The following is an 18,518-nucleotide window of genomic DNA, read 5'->3' on the forward strand; positions in this document are numbered from 1 at the left end:
TCCAAGGGACTCTCAAGAATCTTCTCCAACACCACAGTTCAAAAGCATCAATTCTTCAGTGGTCAGCTTTCTTTACAGTCCAACTCTCACATCCATACATGACCACTGGAAAAACCATAGCCTTAAGTAGATAGATACATAAGACCATATACAGTTTCCATTAGATTCAGTTTAACTTTCTCAACAAATCCTGCTATTAATATCTTTGTAAGTTCCTCAAGGATAAAAATGACCCAAATAAAAAGACAACATGAGAAAAGAATAAAATGCGACTTACGAAGCAAGTTGGGTATTATTAACCAGGTATTCCAATGGATAACTACAGCTAAATTTGTAAAGAAGCCCAGGTAGATAGCTGATGATTGTTGGTGGGTCTGGAGTATCAATATATCCTGAAATATTTCCTATTTGTACTGAAGTTGCATTTCCGTAAGCACTGACTCCAGGAACTGTGGATACCTGTTAGAATTGTAGGTCAAGCTCAGTGATTAAATAGTTACTCATAAATCTAGGCATTTCATATGCAAAATAAAACATTAGATCAGATCATTTCCAGGGGCTGTTGCAACTATAACATGACATAATTTTGAAATTATACACACATAATTCTAAGTGATCATATGTCTTTTTTTCTCTCAATAAGAGGGTGATTTAATTTTTTTAATTAATTTTTATTGAAGTATAGTTGATTTACAATGTTAGTTTACAATGTGTTAGTTTCTGTGATACAGCAACGTGAATCGATTATACATATATTTACTCTTTTTTCAATGTTATTCCCATGTAGATCATTACAGAGTATTGAGTAGAGTTCCCTGTGCTATACAGTAGATTCTTATTAGTTATCTATCTCATATATAGTAGTATGCATATGTCAATCCCAGTCTCCCAATTTTTCCCTCGCCTGCCACTTTCCCCCTTGGTACCTGTAACTTTATTTTCTATATCTGTAGCTCTATTTCTGTTTTGTACGTAAGTTGATTTGTAACATTTTTTTAGATTCAACATATAAGCAGTATCATATTTGTCTTTCTCTATCTGACTCATATATTTCTTTTAAATAAATAAAGCTTCATATTACCAGAGATGGTTTACTCATATTTCATAAATAAGAAAGGAGAGAAACTATATGTTACTTGTTGTGCAAGAGCAAGTAATTTGAAAATACTCACGGGTAAAGCCAAATTTCATGGCCTGGACTAAAAGACCCCTGTTAGCATGACCTTGTTGTCAGTGTTAGCTTCATATCTCCAGGCTCCCGTTCTTGGTTAGTAACGCCCCAGCGTCCAGGCCCTTGTTGCTCTAGCATTTGTGCATACTACTGCCTCCTCTCTGGCCCTCTTCACCACAACATATCCTACTTCCCTGGATCTCGTCTTCCTTGGGAACTTCTCCCGACCCCGCATACTTTCTGTCTCACAGAAGCAGTCATAGCGCATGAGTGGTCTGACTCAGCACACCTCCATCCATAATCAGAGAGCTCTTTGCAGACAGGGACCCTCTAGGTCTTATTTGCCTTTTTCTCTTCAGTGACAACAGCATCCTGGGACCCCTGAGATAAATTTTAAACAAATGAATGAAGGTCACAAATTTTCTGATGATCGATCTCCCTAGGGTCTTCCTCTGGTACATGGAGATTCTCATCTCCTTTCAGGGCAATAGTTCACAGGGATGATGCAGAGGGATCATGAACTTCTAGAATTTATATAAAAATATTGTCCATGTGTGTATTCTCTTGGGACTGAACAGTTTTCACTGGATTCTCCAATTCCACTAAAATTTAATAAACATCATTTAAGGAATTGTTAATATTTTTTGTTACACTTAACACAAATGATTTTATTCTTGTTGTTCAGTTGCTAAATCATGTCCAACTCTTTGCTACCCCATAGCTGCAACACACCAGGTTTCCCTGTCCTTCATTGTCTCCCGGAGTTTGCTCAAATTCATGTCCATTGAGTTGTTAATGCTATCTAAGCATCTCATCCTCTCCCACTTATTTTATTACATGTTAATATCTTAATTAAAAAGTTAATAGAAAATTCAAACATTTAAATTGCAATTCCAAGTCTGAAATATCTAGAATAAGTCAAAGAAGGAAGACTTTCAAAAACTGAGGCCTTAAATTATGTTACCATAGTTATAGATGTTTTTCAAGTCTATAACTAGATGAAGGTTTTCCTGATGAAATATTGTTTGGGTGAAGTTGACATCATACATTTTATTGGGAAGCCGTAGGCTCACAGTTGGGCTTCCTTGTAGCTCAGATGGTAAAGAATCCACCTGCAATGCAAGAGACCCTGGTTCGATTCCTGAGTAAGGAAGATCCTCTGGAGAAGGGACAGACTACCTACTCCAGTATTCTTAGGCTTCCCTGGTGGCTCAGCTGGTAAAGAATCTAACTGCAATGTGAGAGACCTGGGTTGAGAAGATCCTCTGAAAGACAGCATGGCAACTCATTCCAGTATTCTTGCCTGGAGAATCACCATGGACAGAGGAGCCCGGCAAGCTACAGTCCTTGGGGTTGCAAAGAGTCAGACATGACTGAGAGACTAAGCATAGCACAGCACAGGCTCACGGTCACATATTTTAACCTGGAGGTCAAGGATTTTGGATGAATTCTGTCTCTGATGATGGTATCAATATCTTAAAACACTCAGATGGTAATGACATACAGGAATGACTGCCTATTAGACTTCTTAGATGGCACTGATAGTAAAGAATCTACCTGCCAATGCAGGGACATAAAAGACATGGGTTTGATCCCTGGGTTCAGCAGATCCCTGGAGAAGGAAATGACAATTCACTCTGGTATTCTTGCCTGGAAAATTCCATGGGCACAGGAGCCTGGCAGCCTACAGTCCAAGGGGCTGCAAAGAGTCGGACATGACTAAGTGACTCAGCTCTAAGGTTATTATTGCCCAGGCTCTCTGTTCTCATGTGTGAATTACCAAGTAGAGGGTCGCCTGAATACTTCTTTTATCAACAGTGACTACTAGCAGTATGTTTGTCAAAATTCAGGCTCTCCAGTGAAACAAACTTTATATGGGCCTATGATCATTAAACTCTGAGGATTTTTAAACCATGGTAACATATTATTTGAGTCAGCACAGGCTATGTAATATGGGAGTAACAATTCAACCCCTATATCTCAGTATATTAACACAACAAAAGTTCACCTTTTGTTTATGCTACATGTCCAATATAGTTTGGTAAAGGGGGTTCCATTCCAAGTGTTTACACAGTGTTTTTGCCTCAGACTGGGTCTATTTCCCTGTAGCACTGCCATCTCAGCATGTGGCTTCTAGTACTGCTAAGACAGAAAATGCCGGAGCTAGTAGGTCATGTAGAGGCTTTTTGCTGTGTACATGTCAAGTCCAATAAGAGTCTACAGGACTGAACCAGTTACAAAGCCCTCACTAACTGCAAAGGGGCTGGGAAGGGTAGCCTCCCCTGTGCTCATGGAGAACTAACAATTCTGACATCAATAATGTTCTTGGTTGTCATAATACCGTTGAACTTCTCCCCCCATGTCAAATACAATATGATGATCAATTAATATTCTAGCAGCTATTATGGAGACCTATAACATTTAATTTTCAACAAGAGAATACACTTTATACACGGACCTAAGAGCACATGGGCAAAGCTGAAGCAATTATCTAACTGATTCATGAAGAGAACCAGAACCCTTATGAAAAAACATTTTGATTCTAATCCATATGATTTAGTAGTCTACTTAATTTTTCCCATATAGAACTGTCCTTGGAGCAGATACCAAAGCTGGTGATATCTAAGACAAAAATATAAACTAAGTAAATCTTCCTCTCTACACATTGCCTGCCTGACTGGCTAGCTAAACATGCAAATTCTATCTATGAAAAAAAAGTATATGTGCACAAACATACATGTACATTACATACCAGGCTCATTCAGTTTAAAAAAAAAACACACACAAAGAAATGATACATACACACACACACATGCACACACACATGTGGGTGCTTTGCCTGGCATTTCTCTGGAATTGTTTTCTTTTTTTGGCAACAGGGAGCAAGATAAGACTGAAATGGAGAATAGGAAGCTCCCTGAAGCAAAGTCCTTGAGGGGAGAGGCTGCGCTGCTTCTCTCCACTTGAGCTCCCTCCCTTCTTCCCTACTTCCCTCTGTCCCTTCCTTTCCCCCTCCCTCCCTCCCTCCACAAGGAAACTTGGATGTATAATAATCAACCTGCCTCACTTCCCCTCACTGTCCCTTAGGCCCACTTCATAACCTCTCTGCACACAACCGCGAGAGATGAATAAACGTTTTTAATAAAAAGAGTCAACAATACTCAAGCTGTATATTTGGAAACTGTCATGGGCACAATATTCTAACTGCCCTCTGAGAAAAGATAAAGGAGATTCAAAGAAATCCCTTTTTCCTGTCTCCTATCTCCCATCAGGTCTTAAAAGCTCTGTCCTTAGAATAATCAAGCTTTCCCCCTTAGTCCCAAACAATAACTTATCAAGAGGAAAAGCCAATCTCTCCTTCTTTACTGGCCTAAGTGGACATGTTCAATGAATCTTCTTTTTGTCTTTGCTAGGATTAACCAATAAAACTATATTTAAACAAGCAAAAGGAAAAACTGTTTTAAATAAATTTTAGCCTAACACCCCCACCAAATCACAATTATCTTTTACTTCAATTAACTTTTAAGTCCCAGGAGAGTGAATGCCTGTTATAATTCTATTTTTTGTATTCAATACATGAATAAGTAAATGAATAGTGTAGATAAGTGGCTCTCATTCAAGGTAGAAATATCTGAAGTGGTGCTTTAATTTTCACAATGACTGGATGGAGCATGTTGCAGGGATTTCATGGGTAAGATTTCATATGATAAGCATTTTTTAATTCAAAGGATAGATCCACAGTATGAAGAAACTCATGCTGGAAATGCTAACAGCCCTCTTTTACAAAACAGTGTTGTGGCTTATTCAATGGTAAACACGATACCTAGATGATTCTCTCATTCCGTATTCCATCTTTCTTCCTGAACGAGGTCACTAAGAAATAATAGGCCAAGTGATTCAGTGCCAAACTCACTGGAATATAAAAGATACTTCCATAAAAAGCATGAGGAACACAGCTAATGAAAAACTGTAGAGAAATACTCCTCAGTGTCTCTCATACAAAATAATGCTGGTTAGAGTAGCACAGTTAATCTCAGGCCCCTCAACCACCAGCTACAATAAACAGAACCACTACTGGAAAATGAAATCATACGTTTGGGATCAGAAGCCTCAAACAGGCAAAGGAAAGTGGTTTGTTCAGTTTTATTGGGGTTTTGTTCTTAAAAGATAGATTGGGTTTTTGAGTATTTCATGATATGGGGAGTTTTGTTTTGGTTTTTTTAGTTATGATCGCCAAACCTAGCACATAGTTTCACTCTAATCTTACCACTAAACTGTTTCCACAGCCCTCCAAGGTGCTGAGATTGATGATGAAAATGACCACAGCAGGAAAGGTGTTGTTATTGATGAACCCCCTGCAGTGGGAATCCCCATGCCTTCCGTTCAGTGCCAGGTCTGCTTCAGAATAACCGGAGAAAAGAACTGTGCAAAAATTAATCTTCATTGTAATGGCCTGGACCCCACAGTAGACATTGATATCTCTCTCAGCTGAAATAAAAAATATAAAAAACAAACAAGTCACAAAAGCATAGCACAGGGTCCAAGAATAACTTTAACATCCTCTGAGTTATTTTCATCCCCTCTGTCTGTTTAACTGGCTTGTATACTTGAACACACCATAATCCACTGTGAAAGTATTAAGATAAATACCCAGTAAAAGCAGTCGTTGACTTTGTTATTTCCGGAGAGATCTTCGAGTGTAGATATTATATTTCATCTCTGTTTCCTAGTGCTTGGTATACAGTGGATGTGCATTAAATGTTGGTCAAGTGGTGTAAAATAATTGTTGGAGAATTGAGTGGAAAAAATTAGGTCTCGAGGAAATTCAGAAGAAAGTAACTGAATTATTTAGAACACATGTCTAGAGTAGAGAGACTCACTACAAACGATGCATTTTCCCAAGTGTAAGGAAGAAATCTCCTAAGCCAAAGTTTTGAGCACCTTGGTGTTTTGTAACCCATCTTATCCAGGATATAGAAACAGAAGCCATCCATCCAGATTGTTTTATTTTACTAAGCTATGCTAGAGAGGAAGAAAATGAAAACTAACCTGTTGATATTTCATTCAGAAATGCATAGTCAATCCTAAAAAAATTTTCCAGTGACTATGACTGAATAAAAGCAATGAGCTCAGCATTAAAACGTAAGACAAATTTGCACTTTTCCATGATTCCATGAGTTATCAGTGATGGGATCCATTCCAGGTCTATAGAGGTGAGCAGGCATGCCTACACACACACACACACACACACATACATGCACAACATTTTCATATATCTATTTAGTTATTTTTCTACATGTAATGAAGACAATATATGTAAAAAATGGCCAATTCAATTGCTGCTAGGTAATTTCGCAGTGGCAGAAGCTGTTATTTTTTTGGATTTGGTAACAGTTACAGGTTGAATTACTTCCCTCCCTTCAGGAAAAAAAAAGAAAAAGATACATTGAATCTTAACCCCCAGTACCTCAAAATGTGACCTTATGTGGAAATAGGGTTATTGAAGTTGTAATTAGTTTAGATGAGTTCATACTGGATAGGATGGGTTTCTAATTCAATATGATTGGTGTTATCATTTGAAGAGACAGAGGCACAGGAAAAATGCCATGTGAAGACAAAGAATTACAGTGATGCACCTGAAAGCCCAAGGAACAGCAAAGACCACCAGCAAACCACCAGGAAGATGCCAGGAAGAATTCTGTTCAGCCTCTGAGGAAGCTTAGCCCTACTAACACCTTGATTTTGGACTTTTGGCCTCTGGAATTGGAAAATGATAAATTTCTGTTGTTTCAAGTCACTCTCTTGTGGCACTTTGTTACAGCAAACTTAGGAAATTAATACAGTAACCTTATTACTCTTTACCACTCTTGCTATTACCACTGGGATAAAGAATCTGAAACATACAATTGGTTTTCAAAATGTGAAAAAAAAAAACAAAATTGGATTAGGTTATTTGGAGAAATCACCCTAATTGTTCCAAAAAGGTAAAACAAGCAAAATAAAATATTTTTGGCTAATGATCTAAGTAATATGTAAATCTCACTCATGATTTTTTAGCATAAAGTAAATTTTCTTAAATATATCAGTTCTAACCTCAGGGTAAAAATGTTCAATGGCATGTTTCTTTGGAGTGTTTATTCTCCATACTGGTTTTTGTTAGTAAAATGAGTCATATTTTGAGGACATGAATAAATCAAAATGGAAATTTCTATGTTTGATTATGATTTTAAACTCAATACAAAAAATTTTAAATTTTCTCATAGTGAAAGAAAGATGGAAAATCTTGTTTATGGCCAAAAGGAAAATATTAGACTAGTTCTTATGGTAAACTCCAAACAACATTCCCTTTGTAGGTGGAAAATAAAATGAATTCATTGTGAAGTTATACTGTGCCAAGATAGAATATAATAAATACCATTTTAAATTTGAGAATATATCTATTAGCTTTCAATGACAGTAGCTGTTCAAATGCAACTATAATTTTTAAATGGTGCTCTTATTAAAATAATGAGTTCTTTTTAACAAATGTTTAAGTATTTCAAACATTTAAACTTCAAATTAGCTCTTAAATCTGTTGATTTTTCTCCATCTTCATGCTGTTCCTTTGCACATGTAAACCATTATCTTTTCTCTTAGAATATTACATTAACTTCCTAACTGGTTCCTTTAATTCTGCTCTTAATGCCCTCTGTTTAGTACAACTGCTAAAAGTGAATCTAATCATTTTATTTCTTTGTGCAGATTTTCAACAGCTATTCATTTCATTCCAGCCAAAAGTTCAAATCTTGAACCAGTTCCTCAAAATTCTCTGTGGCCTGCCACCTACCTACCACTGCATTCTCATCTCCTCTCTACTATCCCCCTCGGTCTCTACAACCATTTCATTGAACTTTTTTCAGTTCTTTAAATGTATCTAAGTGACAGAAGCCAGAATAGTGGTTACCTCCGGAGGGAAACTGTCTAGAATAGGGGAAATAAAGAAAATTTGGAGGGTGACAAAGTTGTTCTCTGTCTTAATCTGAGTGTTGATAATGAGTGTAAACCTATGGTGAAATTTTTAAGCCACGCGCTTAAAGTTGGTATATGTTATTTTATATGTTCTTCCTCAATAAAATACCGTGAGCACTTTAAAAAGCCTAATAAAGCTTACATAAGACCTTTAAATGGTCTTCTTCACCTCCATAGATGCTTCTCTTATTCCCAGTCCTTGTCTGAGAAACTCCTACTCACCCCTCAGGTTTCAAGTTTCATTGTCTCTTTCCCAAACACATTCATGATCCCAAACCTAAAGTATGCTACTCTGTTCCTATACTATCATATTAACTTTGAATCACATACACATTTGCATAATTGTTTTCTCAATAAATTGAAAGTCCCAGAGAGCAGGAAACTAAGATATTCAATGATGCACTCCAGTGAGTAAATTGCCAATATCTGTTGGATCATCAAAAAAGCCAGATAGTTCCAGAAAAGCATTTACTTCTACTTTATTGACTATGCCAAAGCCTTTGACTGTGTGGATCACAATAACTGAGGAAAATTCTGAAAGAGATGGGAATACCAGACCACCTGACTTGCCTCTTGAGAAACCTATATGCAGGTCAGGAAGCAATAATTAGAACTAGACATGGAACAACAGACTGGTTCCAAATAGGAAAAGGAATACGTCAAGGCTGTATATTGTTACCCTGCTTATTTAACTTATATGCAGAGTACATCATGAGAAACGCTGGACTGGAAGAAGCACAAGCTGGGAGAAATCCCACAAGATTGCTGGGAGAAATATCGACAACCTCAGATATGCAGATGACACCATCCTTATGGCAGAAAGTGAAGAGGAACTAAAAAGCCTCTTGATGAAAGTGAAAGAGGAGAGTGAAAATGTTGGCTTAAAGCTCAACATTCAGAAAATGAAGATCATGGCATCTGGTCCCATCACTTCATGGGAAATAGATGGGGAAACAGTGACAGACTTTATTTTGGGGGGCCCAAAATCACTGCAGATGGTGACTGCAGCCATGAAATTAAAAGACACTTACTCTTTGCAAGGAAAATTATGACCAACCTAGATAGCATATTAAAAGGCAGAGACTTTGCCAACACAGGTCCGTCTAGTCAAGGCTATGGTTTTTCCAGTGGTCATGTATGGATGTAAGAGTTGGACTGTGAAGAAAGCTGAGTGCCAAAGAACTGATGCTTTTGAACTGTGGTGTTGGAGAAGATTCTTGAGAGTCCCTTGGACTGCAAGGAGATCCATCCAGTCCATCCTAAAGGAAATCAGTCCTGAATATTCATTGGAAGGACTGATGTTGAAGCTGAAACTCCAATACTTTGGCCACCTGATATGAAGAGCTGACTCATTTGACAAGACCCTGATGGTGGGAAAGATTGAAGGCAGGAGGAGAAGGGGACGACAGAGGATGAGATGGCTGGATGGCATCACTGACTCAATGGACATGAGTTTTGAATAAACTTTGGTAGTTAATGACGGACAGGGAAGCCTGGCATGCTGCAGTCCATGCAGTTGCAAAGAGTCAGACATGACTGAGCGACTGAAGTGAACTGAATTGAACTGATTGTTCAAAGGATTGTTGCAATTCTGGCCAGAGATTGGACAATAAAAAGGCTAAAAAAAATTTGTTGTTGAGAGCAACTGTTAACAACTTAAAAAAATGTCTCTACTCAAAGAAGTGCCCTTTGGCAACATGAAGTAGTATTTTTTTCTTCCCTCAAAGCCTCACAAATGGAAAAGGTGTGCTGAATAGATGTCTTTACTATATACAACCAGGGAAGAATGTGTTTCTCTGGAGAGTGACAAGTCTTTAGAAAGCTAGATTAGGATGGATTTGAACAGGTCCCTTTCTTAAAATGTAAAGTCTTTAGTTTGTTATCATTTCTCCAAGTGGGATCAGTTTGTAGCAAATTCAGTTCCATTCCTCAGGTTAGTCTCCAGTTATAAAACAGAAAAGAGAGCACAAAGTCTGGACAAAGCAATCATTGCCCTTGTTAAGCTAGCACAGGCATCAATTAATTCCTCTCGAACAAAGGTGAAGAAGATCAAATCTTCAATTGGTTTAAATTAAGGGAATGATATCTCTCTTGTGACATATTTAATGCTATCTATTCACTTCCATACATTTATGGTATGCCAAATAAGGCAGTGGTACTCACTCTCTATTTCCCTAGGCATAAATAGAGTTCTCAGTGCATGCTCTAGTAGTTGACAATTTGATTTCATATTTAAGTAGATATTTTGCTACCTTACAGAGATTATTTTGCATGGGAAGGTTTCCTGTGGTCTTGCCTGTGTGCTTGCTACTTGATCTCATTCCCCACCATTTACTTCTTTGCTTTTTAAAGTCAAAGGAAAATGGAATCATCCAGCTCCCAACCAGCCTGAGCATGTTTGCTTCACATTTGTGTCCTGATTCACGCTGTCCCCTTTGTGCTATGTTTTCCACTCCTTTATGTTGTTACCTCCTACTGATACTTCAAAATTCAGCTCAGTGCCATCTTCTCCAGGAAACTGTTCCTTATCAGCTAGTATGGGCGAGGCTCTCTTTCTATCCCACTCCACTATCTGCCCAATCATTCTGTAAATGTGCACCATACTTATCTCCCATTATGGACTGTGATCTCTTTGAGAAAAAGGACTACTTTGTAATCCTTAGACCAGTCTATTGCTTCATAATTTATGAGTTCAGCTCAATCGCTCAGTTGTGTCCGAGTATTGCAACCCCATGGACTGCAGCACACCAGGCCTCCCTCTAATATTTAGAGGATAGTAAAGAGTAAGAATTATAAACTTGATAATCATCAATACTCAGTATATCAATTAATAATAGATGAAATATTCATTGATAGCAGTCAGGTAATAGAAGTGGGCTAAGAACAGAAAAGTAATTTCTACGGTGTCCTTTTATAAGACTTCATCTTTCCAATGATATATAATCATTCTCTTCTGCCCTATTCCACATTACCCTATGGGTCTACAAAGTTGCATACATTATTCCTGAGAGTGGATATTTGTTTCTCCACTAGATTATGAAATCATTAAATGCTGTGGGTTTTGTCAGCTGCTAAGCTGCTAAATCGCTTCAGTCGTGTCCGACTCTGTGCGACCCCATAGACGGCAGCCCACCAGGCTCCCCCATCCCTGGGATTCTCCAGGCAAGAACACTGGAGTGGGTTGCCATTTCCTTCTCCATTGCATGAAGGTGAAAAGTAAAAGTGAAGTCGCTCAGTCATGTCCGACTCTTCACGACCCCATAGTCTGCAGCCTACCAGGCTCCTCCATCCATGGGATTTTCCAGGCAAGAGTACTGGAGTGGGGTGCCATTGCCTTCTCCGGGGTGTTGTCAGAGTGCCCAACAAATACTCAGGAAGTGTCTATTAAAATATGTTTAATTAAACTCTTTGACAAACTGCATTCACAGTGTCTAACTCTTTAATATCAGCTTTCAAGATTCACAAAGAAAATATGTACACAATGATATGGGCTCATCTTCACTGTTCATCCAGAACTCATATATCCTATCCTTTCTCTGCCAATTGCGAGATTCAGAATTTTAAATGAACATCAAAATTCTCTACATCAGATATTTTCTAATTCAATATGGTAAATAATATGAAATTAATGAATTCTTGCTATTTGTTTAGGTATTTAGCCTTTTTAAGTGTATTAGTCTAGCAATTAATTATCTTGCTTTATTATTAATAATTCATCTTACAAATCACTTCCCTTTAATAGCAATAGATTTGCTAATCCCTCTTGTCATTAACAGTGAGCAAGTATGTGGCACCCAGTTGAGGTTAGCATAAATACTGTGGTTATGTAACAACACAAATCTGGCAAGACATCATGAGTACCATGCTCCAATCAGCACTTCTTATGAATATGCATTACAGAGAATCTTAATAAAATGCAGATTCTGATTCAGTAGATCTGGGATGAGGCCTCATTTTTGCATTTCTCACAAGTTCCCATGTGATGCCAGTGTTGTAAGTGAAAGGGAGAAGAATTTGCTACCTCAAAATATGCCTCCTGGGCAGAAGGACTATCTTAAATTGATTAGTTTTAAGAAACAGCATACATAAGAGAATCCCTGAAAACAAGTGGAAGTTACTCTTCTCAAAGAGACATTTACATTTATAAGGGAGCTCTCCATTTGTGTGTCTCCCTCTTCCTACCAGGAAGGAAGAGTAGAACAACTAGATCTTCAGAAACTCTTAAAAATGGAGGCTACTGACCTAAATCTGCATAACAACAATACTCTTGTTTGCTATGCTTTGCTCGATAATGTCCCATAGCCAGCTTCCCCTACATCTCTTTTATCTTTAACTGGAGATAGTATTTAAAGAGGTGACTTGGGCCATTTCAGGGAGTTACTCAGTTTTTCTAAGTATCACCCATGAATATAGGAGGTTTTGTTGTTCAGTTGCCCAGTCGTATCCAACTCTTTGAGACCTCATGGACTGTAGCACACCAGGCCTCCCTGACCCTCACCATCTCCTGGAGTTTGCCCCAAGTTCATGTTCGTTGCATCAGTGATGCCATCCAGCCATCTTGTTCTCTGATGCCCTCTTCTCCTGCCCTCAATCTTTCTCAGCATCAGGGACTTTTCCAATGAGTTGGCTGTTTACATCAGATGAACAAAATACTGGAGCTTCAGCATCAGTCCTTCCAGGGAATATTCAGGGTTCATTTCCCTTAAGATTGACTGGTTTGATCTCCTTGCTGTTCAAGGGACTTTGAGGAGTCTTCTCCAGCACCACAGTTCAGAGGAATCAATTCTTTGGCATTCTGCCTTCTTTATGGTCCAACTCTCCCAACCATATGTGACTGGGAAGACCACAGCCTTGTCTATACAGACCTTTGTCAGCAGAGTAATGTCTCTGCTTTTCAACACAGTGCCTAGGTTTGTCATCCCTTTCCTGACAAAAAGCAATCATTTTCTGATTTCATGGATGCAGTCACCATCCACAGTGATTTTAGAGCCCAAAAAGATTAACATGTTACGAAACTTTTGTTTGTTTTTCTTCTGTTAATCTCTCTTTTATTATAGGGGCCCTCACCTAAGGACTTAGAAGGGTAAAGGAAAAATTATTTTTTCTCCCCTACACAATACATTTTGATTACGCAGAAACAAATCCTTAGATGGGTTCCATCTGGTGGGATTAAGCACTCCCACCAAATTGTAAGATTTATATGCTTATAAGTGGGAGAGATTTAAATGGAAAAGGAACAGGAAAGAGAGAGACCCGAATAATGAAGGGGATGGGTGTGTGTCTCATTCACTTTCTTTCTGAGGAACTAACTAGTTTGAATTGCAATGAAAGAGCACTTGTGAAAGGCTTTGTGAGATTGAGCCCAAATAGGTCTACTTTAGTGCTCAGGTGGCCATGTGTGAAATAAAATTAGAAATAGAACCTTTTTCTCCTACATTACTCTACCCCATTCCACAATTCATAGCAGTTTAGTATCCAGAAGAGCAGGAACTTCACTTCAAATGGCAACTATTCCCTGAACACTGTTTGAAACAATTAAAGCAGACACTGGTGAGCTCGGTGAATCTATTGTGAGCAGACAAGGGCTCTGTGCAGTTGTGATGCAGGTATTCCTGTGAATATGATTGTCCCTGTATCAGTGGGTTTTAAGGTAGCATTAGTTTAAAACTGATCATAGAAACCAAAACCTATTCAATACAATCAGATCAGATCAGTCACCCAGTCATGTCCGACTCTTTGCAACCCCATGAATCGCAGCATGCCAGGCCTCCCTGTCCATCACCAACTCCTGGAGTTCACTCAGACTCACGTCCATCGAGTCAGTGATGCCATCCAGCCATCTCATCCTCTGTCGTCCCCTTCTCCTCCTGCCCCCAATCCCTCCCAGCATCAGAGTCTTTTCCAATGAGTCAACTCTTCGCATGAGGTAGCCAAAGTACTGGAGTTTCAGCTTTAGCATCACTCCTTCCAAAGAAATCCCAGGGCTGATCTCCTTCAGAATGGACTGGTTGGATCTCCTTGCAGTCCAAGGGACTCTCAAGAGTCTTCTCCAACACCACAGGTCAAAAGCATCAATTCTTCAGTGCTCAGCCTTCTTCGCAGTCCAACTCTCACATCCATACATGACCACAGGAAAAACCATAGCCTTGACTAGACGAACCTTTGTTGGCAAAGTAATGTCTCTGCTTTTGAATATGCTATCTAGGTTGGTCATAACTTTCCTTCCAAGGAGTAAGCGTCTTTTAATTTCTTGGCTGCAGTCACCATCTGTAGTGATTTTGGAGCCCAGAAAAATAAAGTCTGACACTGTTTCCACTGTTTCCCCATCTATTTCCGATGAAGTGGTGGGACCAGATGCCATGATCTTCGTTTTCTGAATGTTGAGCTTTTTTTTTCAATTTTTTTTCAATTTTTTTTAATGTATTTTTTTAAATTTTATTTTATTTTTAAACTTTACAATATTGTGTTAGTTTTGCCAAATATCAAAATGAATCCGCCACAGGTATACATGTGTTCCCCATTCTGAACCCTCCTCCCTCCCCCCTCCCCATACCATCTCTCTGGGTTGTCCCAGTGCACCAGCCCCGAGCATCCAGTATCGTGCATCGAACCTGGACTGGCAACTCGTTTCATACATGATATGAATGTTGAGCTTTAAGCCAACTTTTTCACCCTCCACTTTCACTTTCATCAAGAGGCTTTTTAGCTCCTCTTCACTTTCTGCCATAAGGGTGGTGTCATCTGCATATCTGAGGTTATTGATATTTCTCCCAGCAATCTTGATTCCAGTTTGTGTTTCTTCCAGTCCAGTGTTTCTCATGATGTACTCTGCATATAAGTTAAATAAACAGGGTGACAATATACAGCCTTGATGAACTCCTTTTCCTATTTGGAACCAGTCTGTTGTTCCATGTCCAGTTCTAACTGTTGCTTCCTGATCTGCATACAAATTTCTCAAGAGGCAGATCAGGTGGTCTGGTATTCCCATCTCTTTCAGAATTTTCCACAGTTTCTTGTGATCCACACAGTCAAAGGCTTTGGCATAGTCAATAAAGCAGAAATAGATGTTTTTCTGGAACTTTCTTGCCTTTTCCATGATCCAGCGGATGTTGGATATTCAATACAATAGGAAGAGCCTTTTCTGTAAGCTGAAGAGTGCACTTTGTGAGTTCATGCCCAGTCACTAAGTCCTGTCTGACTCTGTGCAATCCCATGGACTATACCCAGCCAGGCTCCTCTGTCCATGGGATTTCCTAGGCAAGAAGACTGGAATGGGTTGCTGTTTGCTCCAGGCAATCTTCCCAACCCAGGGATCGAATTCAGGTCTCCTGCATTGGTAGGCAGATTCATTACCATTCGTTACCACCTGGAAGCCCCATGCTGCCTTATAGTGCCATAGAAATCTCACCTGGAAATACAGGACAGTCATCCCTCAATATCCATGTGGGGTTGACTTTAGAACCATCCTTGGATACCAAAATTAAATAAAAATCCACAAATGCTCAAATCCCTTAATTAAAATAGCGTGCATAGTATTTGCATATAGCCTACATGCACATCCTCCTGTATACTTTAAATCATTTTTAGATTACTTATGCTATGCTATGCTAAGTCACTTCAGTCGTGTCCGATTCTCCAGGCAAGAACACTGGAGTGGGTTGCCATTTCCTTCTCTAATGCATGAAAGTGAAAAGTGAAAGTGAAGTTGCTCAGTTCTGTCTGACTCTTAGCGACCCAATGGATTGCAGCCTACCAGGCTCCTCAGTCCATGGGATTTTCCAGGCAAGAGTACTGGAGTAGGGTGCCAAATGTAAATTTTATGTAAGTAATTGTAAATGCTATGTAAATTATTTGTAAATATTTATTGGCATGCAGCAAATTCAAGTTTTACTTTTGGAACTTCATGGAATTTTTATTTTTTTTTCCTCAATATTTTCAACCCAAGTTTGGTTGAATCCACAGATGTGGACCTGTGGATACAGAGGGTCAACTCTATTTATTTCTTGTACTCCAATAGATGTTCCAAAACTATATAATCTTAGCAGATTATAAAAGTAATTTATATATTATTTCCATTTCTATCTCTATAAAATGAGAGTAGTGATATTTGACACCACATAAACTTTTTAAAAATTGCTTAGAAAACAGATGTTATTTGCGTGGTTTTAACTCATTTTTGAAAACTACTTCTCCTCCTGAGTTTTTATACAATATTAAGGTTTTGGTGCTAAAAAAGCAAGAAGTTTAAAGGGGTACTGATATTTTATCTACCCCAAATATCAGCAGTTGATGAAGATTTTAAAGTGGATTAGGAATTCAGGTTTCCTCTCTGTATTGAACAGGTACCTAGCCACCTCAATTTTCCACATCTGTTTTTCATTAGTGAGTGAAAGCTGTGGTTTGCAGGGTTGTAAGAAATGAATATACAGTCTCAGACTAACTGCAGACTTCTATTTGAACTTGCTGCTGCACATTCTTTGGAATTAGAAGAGTTCAGACTTTTTCAAGCAGAAGAAGGAATATAGGTTTTATTTACACAAGTAGAAGACATAAAAAATTTCATGCAGTAAAGAACTTCATTATTAAAATAAAGAAAGGGAGGGACTCTGAATCGTTCAGTCAATGCACTTGCTGACGAATTCCTCTTCTGAACAGTGCACTTTATCACTGAAGATTAATCAGGATGTGATCAGCAATCGCTGTCTGGATTAGTTCTTCTGCAAAGTGAAAGCAGGCATCCTCTTCACAGCGTGGGGCCAAAACACTACTGCTGTGTAGGAAAGAAGGAGTGCTGGCCTTTCTGATCTGCACAGAGGGCCAGAGCATATTCCCTGGAATAATTATCCCATTTTCCACCCTGGCTTTGGGCACAGAACAGTGCAATGGGCAAGCAAAGTTTAACACAAAATAGGACAGCTCATTTTGATTGACTCACCCAAGAAGTCTATCAATGAAATAAGCTGATTAACTATTGTATTTCCTGTGAAATACTGGTACTCATTCAAATAACAGGAATCCCTCAGAAGAAATGGAGTAGCCATCATGGTCAACAAAACAGTTCGAAATGCAGTACTTGGATGCAATGTCAAAAATGACAGAATGATCTCTGTTTCCAAGGCAAACTATTCAATATCACAGTAATCCAAGTCGACGCCTCAACCAGTAACGCTGAAAAAGCTGAAGTTGAATGGTTCTATGAAGACCTACAAGAACTTATAGAATTAACACCCAAAAAAGATGTCCTTTTCATTATAGGGGAATGGAATGCAAAAGTAGGAAGTCAAGAAACACCTGGAGTAACAGGCAAATTTGGCCTTGGAATACAGAATGAAGCAGGGCAAAGACTAATAGAGTTTTGCCAAGAAAATGCACTGGTCATAACAAACACCCTCTTCCAACAACACAAGAGAAGACTCTACATATGCACATCGCCAGGTGGTCAACACCAAAATCAGATAGATTATATTCTTTGCAGCCAAAGATGGAGAAGCTCTATACAGTCAACAAAAACAAGATGAGGAGCTGACTGTGGTTCAGATCGTGAACTCCTTATTGCCAAATTCAGACTAAAATTTAAGAAAGTAGGGAAAACCACTAGACCATTCAGGTATGAGCTAAATCAAATCCCTTATGATTATACAGTGGAAGTGAGAAATAGATTTAAGGGACTAGATCTGATAGATAGAGTGCCTGATGAACTATGGATGGAGGTTCATGACATTGTACAGGAGACAGGGATCAAGACCATCCCCATGGAAAAGAAATGCAAAAAGGTAAAATGGCTGTCTGGGGAGGCCTTACAAATAGCTGTGAAAAGAAGAGAAGTGAAAAGCAAAGGAAAAAAGTAAAGATATAAGCATCTGAATGCAGAGTTCCAAAGAATAGCAAGAAGAGATAAGAAAGCCTTCCTCAGCGATCAATGCAAAGAAATAGAGGAAAACAACAGAATGGGAAAGACTAGAGATCTCTTCAAGAAAATTAGAGATACCAAGGGAATATTTCATGCAAAGATGGACTCGATAAAGGACAGAAATGGACCTAACAGAAGCACAAGATATTAAGAAGAGGTGGCAAGAATACACAGAAGAACTGTACAAAAAAGATCTTCATGACCCAGATAATCACGATGGTGTGATCACTCACCTAGAGCCAGATATCCTGGAATGTGAAGTCAAGTGGGCCTTAGAAAGTATAACTACGAAAAAAACTAGTGGAAGTGATGGAATTCCAGTAGAGCTATTTCAAATCCTGAAAGATGATGCTATGAAAGTGCTGCACTCAATATGCCAGCAAATTTGGAAAACTCAGCAGTGGCCACAGGACTGGAAAAGGTCAGTTT

General features: G+C 38.7%; 1 protein-coding gene across 1 annotated transcript in view; it reads right to left on the bottom strand.

Moving 5' to 3' along the window:
• The window catches only part of ZPLD1 (zona pellucida like domain containing 1), a 51,641-nt gene that overhangs the window by 22,085 nt on the left and 11,038 nt on the right, over positions 1 to 18,518 (bottom strand). The window contains exons 2-3 of the mRNA XM_086408541.1: positions 5,439 to 5,659; positions 278 to 459 (exon numbers count right to left, since the gene is read on the bottom strand). Of these exons, the coding sequence (XP_086264667.1) occupies positions 278 to 459; positions 5,439 to 5,659 (403 nt within the window). The remainder of the gene's footprint in view (positions 1 to 277; positions 460 to 5,438; positions 5,660 to 18,518) is intronic.

Source organism: Bos grunniens, chromosome 1 (assembly GCF_055505025.1).
Source record: "Bos grunniens cultivar Pamir isolate PY7600 chromosome 1, Bosgru_T2T1.0, whole genome shotgun sequence".
NCBI lineage: Eukaryota > Metazoa > Chordata > Mammalia > Artiodactyla > Bovidae > Bos > Bos grunniens.